Source organism: Acipenser ruthenus, chromosome 3, assembly GCF_902713425.1.
Source record: "Acipenser ruthenus chromosome 3, fAciRut3.2 maternal haplotype, whole genome shotgun sequence".
In the NCBI taxonomy this organism is placed as follows: Eukaryota; Metazoa; Chordata; class Actinopteri; order Acipenseriformes; family Acipenseridae; genus Acipenser; species Acipenser ruthenus.
Window position 1 is genome coordinate 100,017,110 of NC_081191.1, and position 9,012 is coordinate 100,026,121.

Sequence of the window (9,012 nt, forward strand, 5' to 3'; positions counted from 1 at the left end):
CTTTTTTTAATTGTGCATACTTTTCCCAAGGATTTAAAGTCATTACAACAAATGAACGTTATCCTAAAAATGGATTGCTTAGAAATTTAACTTAGAAGTCCAGTTGAAATGTAAGCGCAACATATTTAGATAGTGCCTTTGCTGAAACTCTGAGTAGCTGCTATAAAAGGCAATGTTGTGTAGAAATTGCATGTGGTACAGTATGCTGTGAATGCAGGGATTTTATCATGATTCTGGTGCCAGTGATGTATTTCTATCCTTGGCAGGAGATATGCATGTTGGAAGTAAATTCTAAGGAAATTGTGCCTTGCCTCTCCGCATATATGCTTACTCATTAATTGTAAGCAATGGAGGGGTATGGGTTGCTAACACATTTTGTGAGTAGGGTTTTCATGGGAAAGTATGCAAGTGTTTTAAAGAAAATGTGGTTTGTTTCACTAACTGGTGGTGGTGTGTGTGTTGTGTGTGTGTGTGTGTGTGTGTGTGTGTGTGTGTGTGTGTGTGTGTGTGTGTGGGGGGGGGGGGGGGGGGGGGGGGGGGGGGGGGGGGGGGCAGGCAGAGTGCTTCACTTGACAGGAAATGGGTTCATGAGTTCTCTGTCCCTCCGAGTTCAGTGAGTTACACCCTCTTCATAGTGAAGTGCTGTTTCTCAGGATTGTCGAATTCACGATAAGCTTTTCTTTTGTTGGCCTTTTGGGATGAACAGGAAATGCTACAAAATGGGTGACTTTTTCCCTCTGGAGAAGAAGTTTTAAATATAACCGAGTTTCTGAAGTTTTGAGAAACAGCATTGAAATTCCTCTTAATGCGTTTACAACCATTTCTTGTTTAGTGCCATCTCAATCTCTTTTTTTTCTCACATGTTTTTAGCTCATGTGAATAACATGTATTTTATAATTTTCAAACTGTTTAGCCTGGAAAGGTCCTATTAGATGCAATACAAAGCAGTTCACATTAATTACAGAGTTTAATTGTGCAGATACTGCAGTGTAAATGCTCTTCTGATAAACTGAATGACAAAAGTCTTAGAATTGGTAAGGTTCAGGAAGTTATGTCATGGCAAACATGTTCTTCAGTGCACCTTTTAAAAGCCATCAGGTGTGAAAATCAGAACAAGGGCCCCATGGTTTATTTGATGTGTTGTTTGTTTTTGCACATGAACGGTATGTATTCTGTCTACTGTGTCATTTATGGGAACTGCAATTTAAAGTGTGCATGTTTTAAGTTTTGTTGACTACCACTAGTTTGAAGTGATAGTTAACTAAACTTCAGTTCACACAATGAATTCAATACTGTATTCATTTGTTTTTTACATGCACAATTTATTTTAGTACATTCTATATTGAGCTTTAGAGTTTAAGCTAACAATGTTTTAGTTTCTTGGTCCCTTGATTGTGATCCATGGGGAATTTGTAAACCTGTGTTTTTTTTTCCTTTGTTTATAAACTTAATCTTACTGCTTTAAACACACGTGGATTATTTTTATTTCCATCTGTGTTCAGCATAAATGCATACATGTGTTGCCCACTCATTTCCTATTTTTTATTTTATTGGATATTATTTAACACCCCATTGCCGTGTCTATTCTCTGGTTGCTATTTGGCTGCTGGTTTGTGGTATTCTTCTTGTACTCTGGGAGTCTGTCACTGTATTAATCAGAAGTTGGTGGTGCTCATTCTTCCTCCTTTGGGTTTCCTTTCTCACTGCTTGCAGCGTCGGGCCCGGTCCCTGGTCCTGGTCCAGTTCCTGGCTCTCAGTTTGGAACAATAACCCGGCAGATCTCTCGGCACAATTCCACCACCTCTTCTGTTTCCTCGGGGGGCTACAGACGAACCCCTTCCATCACGTCTCAGTTTTCTGTGCAGCCTCACGTTAACGGCGTACCCCTTTACCCTCCCAGCTCAAGTAAGGCTCCTTGCTTTTCTTTCTCTGACTGCCACTTAAAAGCATGCTCTAGTAGTGCAATGTAAGAACAATGCTTTTTTTGTTGCCTAATTCTATACATGACAAAAAAAAATTAATAAATGGTGTATATTTGTATGGGCATATACTGTAAAACAGGAAATGAAAGCAGCAACTTCAGATTGTCCTCTAGGGACATGTTTACGGCAACAGACGTTTGCAAATGTAAAGTCTACATATACTGTACTGTGTATAAACTGTTTCGTTATTGTGCTAATTTAGCAGCATGTATATACTGTGAAATGAGTGCATGTATGATCCTCATGGCCGCTCTTTTAAAATCTTGCATCCCCCCCCAAAAGTAGGAATACAAGGTTTTGCAAGACTTGCATTAATGTACTTCCTATTCGGAAATACTAGTAAATACATACCCTTTTTATTGCCAGATGTCATCCTCATTTTAGTGTCAAAGTAAACCATTTAGTATCTGTTCTATTTAATTTAAGTGCATTATACATCATCCTGTTATCTGATAAGTCATGTTTGATTTTGTTTTATATTTATTTTCTCTGTTGAAGGTTTCTCTGCATTCCCATTCCTATATTTGCTTTTTACTGGTAGTGTAAATAGTAAATCACAAGGTGCCGTGATAACCCTTGTTTAATCAGTAGCCGTACATTTTAACACTATTGGCAATGGACAAAGGAATTAAAACAACTGCTTGTCCTCCATTAGGCACGGTTTAATAAGCATTAACATTCAGCCAACTTTGAAATAATCTGCATAGAAATAGTTTTGTACTGCTTAGATCAGTTTTGTAAGCACAGAATTGTATTGTGTGGTATAGGCTTCAGAACCATGCAGATTCTGAACTTTATTATATGAATTGGAAAAGTACCATATGGCTTTTTTGGAGTTGTCTGTCGAGTACAGCAATCCAGTTTCCCCAGGAAGAATATCCTCAGGATGTCCTTTGGATAGTGTGGATGCACTGCTGACAGACACAATGGCAACTCTCCAGAGTGAGGCTGCTTTGCAGTTACAGTGCCCCATGAATTGTTAGACTGGTGCAGTCCAGTTTTAAGACCCAGGTAGCTGCTAACCCTCTGGAGCTTTAATTTTTATAAATGAAAGGATGGGAAATCCCCTTTTGTTCTTTTTAGGAGTTCCATGCAACCACAATGCAAATAGTTGTCAGTGCGTGGTTGTGAAATGTACATTTCTTCGTCTTTAGGTCATACAGTATTTCCCTTTTTTCTTTTCTTTTTTTTTTTATCTGACACTGCTCTTTAATTGCCTGTATCTAATAATAGATATTTTTCATATTAAACCTAGGCTTTTACATTCCTCATACTTGCTTCCTTACAAGTTTAAGCATTTCACAGCAATAAATCATTGTTGGTGTGGAAGATGTAACAGGGCCCATTGCCAGTTGTAATGCCTCATGTAAATAGAGTGACATGGTCCTGGCTTTGGAGCAGGTGTGTCTGGTACTCAGTGGTGTTTTGAAGTAGCGCTGAGCAGAACACAGGATAAATTGCCCATGTTTGAAAAGAAAGGCATGTATTCCAAATGAGTGCAAGCAAAACCCTGGGGACGAGTGTGAGCATCTGAATAACTGAGAATGAGCCTTGGGCAGCTCCACAGCAGGAACAAGGTCATCATCCATACATGTATGAGCAAGGAAAGTTCTGCTCTGAACCCAGACTGACAAACGCATTTCGTTTCGGGCGATTTCATACTTATTACTGCAAAAACAAAATTGAAAGCCATTTTTTGACCCACCCCCCCGCCCCCAACTCAAGTTGTGTATGTGCATGTTTTTTTCCCCCACCAAACTAATCTTAAATCTTTATACATTTTACTAGCTAGACAATTTTATACCACAGTGAATGACCTCTTCTATTGTGGACCACCCAAGTAGTACAGTGTGTGTGTGTGTGTGTGTGTGTGTGTGTGTGTGTGTGTATATATATATATATATATATATATATATATATATATGTGTGTGTATGTGTGTGTATATATATATATATATATATATATATATATATGTGTGTGTGTGTGTGTGTGTGTATATATATATATATATATATATATATATATATATATATATATATATATATATATATATATATATATATATATATATTATATATATATATAAATATATATATATATATATGTATGTATGTGTGTGGTGTTATAAAAAGATCTTAACCCAAGTTTGAATTTGGGTAGATAACATGTCCCAATTTAAACAAAGCGGGCAACGTTGTACAAGCTGTACAGTACATTCAAGGTTTTTTTGGCAAGGTGTTGGTTCTGGGACTCACATGCCTTTGTTCCCTGTGCCTGACTGACATCTGCTTGTTTGTTTCCTCCTGTTTTATCCCTGCCCTCTCTCTTTCCCTGTTTGGTTTGTGTTGCTGCTTCAAGTGTCTATTGCCCCTCCCCCTCCCCCTATGCCTCAGCTGACTCCACAGATACCTCTCACAGGCTTTGTTGCCAGAGTGCAAGAAAACAGTAAGTCTGGAAACTACCTCGCTGTCTCTGAGAGTAGCATGCTTCACATACACGCACGTTGTGTTTCTCCTTGTTTTGGTTTAGAACTTTCCTTTCACTGTCTGTCTACATCTCACAACTCTTTGCTAAGATTTCTCAGATCGATGCATGTTGCCATTTATACATGCACTAGTGCCTGTAGATTGTATTGTACAAATTAAAAGCCTGCCACTTTGTCGGTGCCAGGCAATTAAAAGAAGTCAAAGTTATATGTGGTTAATGGTTTTTAACTCACCAACTCAACTGGTTTTAGATGCATTTAAAAAAAAAAAAAAAAAAACACTGCAGTCCTGTACAAATACTCCTCTCACTAACCTCAAACATTAACTAACCCCATAGTTTCATTGCTTCCCAATACCTAGTGAATAACATTAGTTTTAAAGTATTCTAAAAAAAAAATATATATATAAATAAAAATAAGTTAGTAGTCAGCTATACAATTAATTCAAACTGCTGGCTACATTCAGACTGCCCTCAAGTATCATGTTATCAACTGCTTTTTGACACTAAAAACAAAAACACTCCTATTTTAAATGTCATTACAGTTTGGGACTCAATGGCAATATTGCATGTAGAATGATGATATAAGAACTAAACTTTCTTGAATTCTATACCTGCTTTACAGGTCACACTTAAATACATTTTTTTTTTAATGGCTAAGAGAAGTCTGTTTACATACTACACAAGCACACACACAGCAGGCTGCCATCTTTTGGAGATAAACAGAATTGCAAGTGTGTGTGTTCCATTGACTACAAGGTTAATGCATTTTTTCAAAATGTTAGGTCCTGTTTCTTAGGGACAGGATTTACATGTAAAATTAACAATGTGCTGATTTAAAAAATTAGTTTTTTTAATTACATGTGGATACACAGTGTGTGTAGCTGTTTAGGCTACTACAGGTTCAGAATGCAGAAGAGTGGGTTAATTTCAAACACATAAAGGGAAAGCTGTGGAACTTTCCTTTACCCGTTAACTTTCATTACCACTGAGCAGATCTGTGCTTACCTCAAAGGCAAGGAGATGAGCTTCAGACACTTCAGATACAGGAATACAGAATATTGTGAGCTTTGGAAATAAGCAAACAGATTTAGAAAATGTACGACTTAATTTAATTTCTCTGTTTCTGAAAGTAAAACACTTGTATTTTATCTCAACAGTGGTGGATCTACATGTCATCTCCACCCTTAGCTCTTTATTGATCGTGTGGATCTACATGTCATCTCCACCCTTAGCTCTTTATTGATCGTGTGGATCTACATGTCATCTCCACCCTTAGCTCTGTATTGATCGTGTGGATCTACATATCATCTCCACCCTTAGCTCTTTATTGATCGTGTGGATCTACATGTCATCTCCACCCTTAGCTCTTTATTGATCGTGTGGATCTACATGTCATCTCCACCCATAGCTCTTTATTGATCGTGTGGATCTACATATCATCTCCACCCTTAGCTCTTTATTGATCGTGTGGATCTACATGTCATCTCCACCCTTAGCTCTTTATTGATCGTGTGGATCTACATGTCATCTCCACCCTTAGCTCTTTATTGATCGTGTGGATCTACATGTCATCTCCACCCTTAGCTCTTTATTGATCGTGTGGATCTACATATCATCTCCACCCTTAGCTCTTTATTGATCGTGTGGATCTACATGTCATCTCCACCCTTAGCTCTTTATTGATCTTGTGGATCTACATATCATCTCCACCCTTAGCTCTTTATTGATCTTCTGGATCTACATATCATCTCCACCCTTAGCTCTTTATTGATCTTCTGGATCTACATATCATCTCCACCCTTAGCTCTTTATTAATCTTGTGGATCTACATATCATCTCCACCCTTAGCTCTTTATTGATCTTGTGGATCTACATATCATCACCACACATTTGTAGAAACTCGTCTTATGTATGGAAATACAGTTCCATACATAAACTAAATTAATATTCTAAAGTCAACGAGATATTTGATAGGCAGACAAGTACAGGAAAACACTTTACAACTACACTAACTAAACTGTCAATGTAGTTTACTAACAACTCTTATAGCTTTAGTACAAACTTATCAGCCTGTTGCCTTTCCACGACTGCATGGGGATTCATGATGGGTGGCTGCAATTACAATGAATGCACAGAGCATGTATGTGTCTATGTAATGCAGTACTTTTTCCTCTCCTGGTTTGGTTTGCCCATGGACGTGTGTTTTTTTGAATACCCTTTGCCCTCTGTTCCAGTTGCGGACAGCCCCACCCCTCCTCCCCCGCCTCCCCCAGACGACATGCCCATATTTGACGAGTCCCCGCCTCCTCCACCCCCCCCACCGGCCGACTACGAGGATGAGGAAGCTGCTGTGGTGCAGTACAGTGATCCCTATGCTGACGGAGACCCGGCCTGGGCTCCCAAGAGCTATATTGAGAAAGGTGAGCATTAAGCAGGGGAAATAAATACATACAACTTCCCAATTTTGGTATGTTTAACATACCTGTGTCGAGTGAAAACAAACAGTGGAGGTACTTGTATGGTTTTGATGCCATGGTGTAATTGAATGTGTTTGTGATGTCATTTACTACATGTGTTTCTATTGAAAACTTCAGGCATCATGGTATTGAGTGTATGTATATCTCTGTGTGTGTAATTAATTTACATACATGTATGTATGTATGTATGTATGTATGTAAATTAATTACACACACACACTAACTATCACAAAGAAACCTGTCCCTAAAGGACTGAACATTTGTGGCTGCTTTATTCAAGGTGTTTTGCTATTGCTTGCATTTTTTTCTGGGAAATATGCTTTGTGCTGATTTTGAAATTAGAATAAAAAGATAAATGTCATTCAAACTGTGTACAGAGAATATTTGTATGCTTTTCTTCACCCAAAGAACTAACTTTTTTATTATTATTTCCCTCTCTAAATGTAGTTGTTGCAATTTATGACTACTCAAAGGACAAGGAGGATGAGCTGTCTTTCAATGAAGGTGCAATTATTTACATTATCAAGAAGAATGATGATGGCTGGTATGAAGGCAACTGCAATGGAGTCACTGGCTTATTCCCTGGGAATTATGTGGAGTCAATCATGCACTATGCAGATTAAGAGACCACATCTCTAGTGGGGACCCTATTTATTCACTCATATCTGGACAAAGTTCATTGACCTAAAACGCTTAGATAAGTGCATTGGGATGTGACAGAATGTTTCTTTGCTTTTTAAATTGCAAATACAAATTCTATTTACTGGGTTACTTTTTGGGTTGGACAGGGGTGGATGGGGAGAATAAGGTATGCTAAGGTGCAACATGATATGATTTGAATATTGGTAACATGCTTATTTACAATGTGTTTAATGGTCTATAGGCAGGTGTTGTCATATTACTATGTGGCTGTTCATAATATGAGCAGCTGTCTCTTAGTCAGTAATGTGTTACTCTGAGTGTCTTTCACAATGTCTTGACCAGCCTATCCCATGAGTGTATATGTAGAGGTATATTTTATACATCAGGTTTTAAATTGTGCTATTCATTTTTGTTTTTCTTCCCAGTTTAGCATGGTAACTGACACTAAGGTAGACCAATGCGTTTTTGATGTTATTAGAAAGCGAATGGTAATGCAGGTCAGATTACTCTTTTAAAGCTAATGGTCATTCCTGAATTGTACTTTTAAATTTGCTTGAAGCATGCATACAAATTAAGAATTAATGTATTGTAACCTATACTCCCCTTTTTTTTTTTTTGTTTAATCCATTATGCTTCCAGTTTGTTATAATATATTTACAGTGAGCAATCAAACTCATTTTTTCTTTTTGAATGAAGTGTCTAAAGCATTGTTGTGGACTTGCTTGTGGTCTCATATTGTGAATGTTCCAGTTTCTATTTAAACATTTGATATTACATTTCCATAATGAATTTTACGTATGTTGCTTCATAGCACATAAAACAAGGCTTTGTGGTTTTGTTGGGGGGGAAATTATATATATATATATATATATATATATATATGGGATAGTTTTTTGGCCCACTGATTCTGCTGCTAATATTGACTTGGAAATACTAACCATTCAAATTTAGTTTTAGAACTTGGCTTCTAAATCTTTACCCTGAAAAACAGGAACAAATCCAATGAGAACATACTAGCATTTTTTAAATGATTGCAATTTGTATTAGAGGCTGTAAGTGTAAACGTGCACTGTGGGATCTTTCTGGGTTTTACCTGCGTTTTATCATGGAACTGTTTGATTTCACGAATTTAAATAATACTGCCATGCTGCAACGAGCATTCCATAAACCAGAACAGTCTAATGGACCAGAATTAAAGTACTTTGATTTTACACCTGTTTGTTGCCCCTCCCAGATTTATTTTTAGCTAAGGCTAGTTGTTTTTTGTCTAAACTTTAGTTGTCCAACTCTGTGTGTGTTTGGTCAGTAATATATATATATATATATATATATATATATATATATATATATATTACTGACCAAACATGGTTCATATGTATGTATATTTTTGCTCTATTAAATTCTGTTATTTAGATATGACCTC

General features: G+C 37.2%; 1 protein-coding gene across 4 annotated transcripts in view; it reads left to right on the forward strand.

Annotated features, from left to right (window-relative positions):
* Positions 1-8,800, forward strand: part of LOC117394162 (abl interactor 1) — a 48,862-nt gene extending 40,062 nt beyond the window's left edge. For 2 of the 4 annotated variants that reach the window (XM_033992191.3, XM_033992192.3), the window contains 4 exons: positions 1,714-1,905; positions 4,342-4,428; positions 6,705-6,890; positions 7,395-8,800. In XM_033992191.3, the coding sequence (XP_033848082.1) occupies positions 1,714-1,905; positions 4,342-4,428; positions 6,705-6,890; positions 7,395-7,570 (641 nt within the window). In that variant the 3' untranslated portion in view covers positions 7,571-8,800. The remainder of the gene's footprint in view (positions 1-1,713; positions 1,906-4,341; positions 4,429-6,704; positions 6,891-7,394) is intronic. The other 2 variants (XM_033992194.3, XM_033992195.3) reach the window with 1 other exon arrangement.
* The last annotated feature ends 212 nt before the right edge of the window (positions 8,801-9,012 follow it).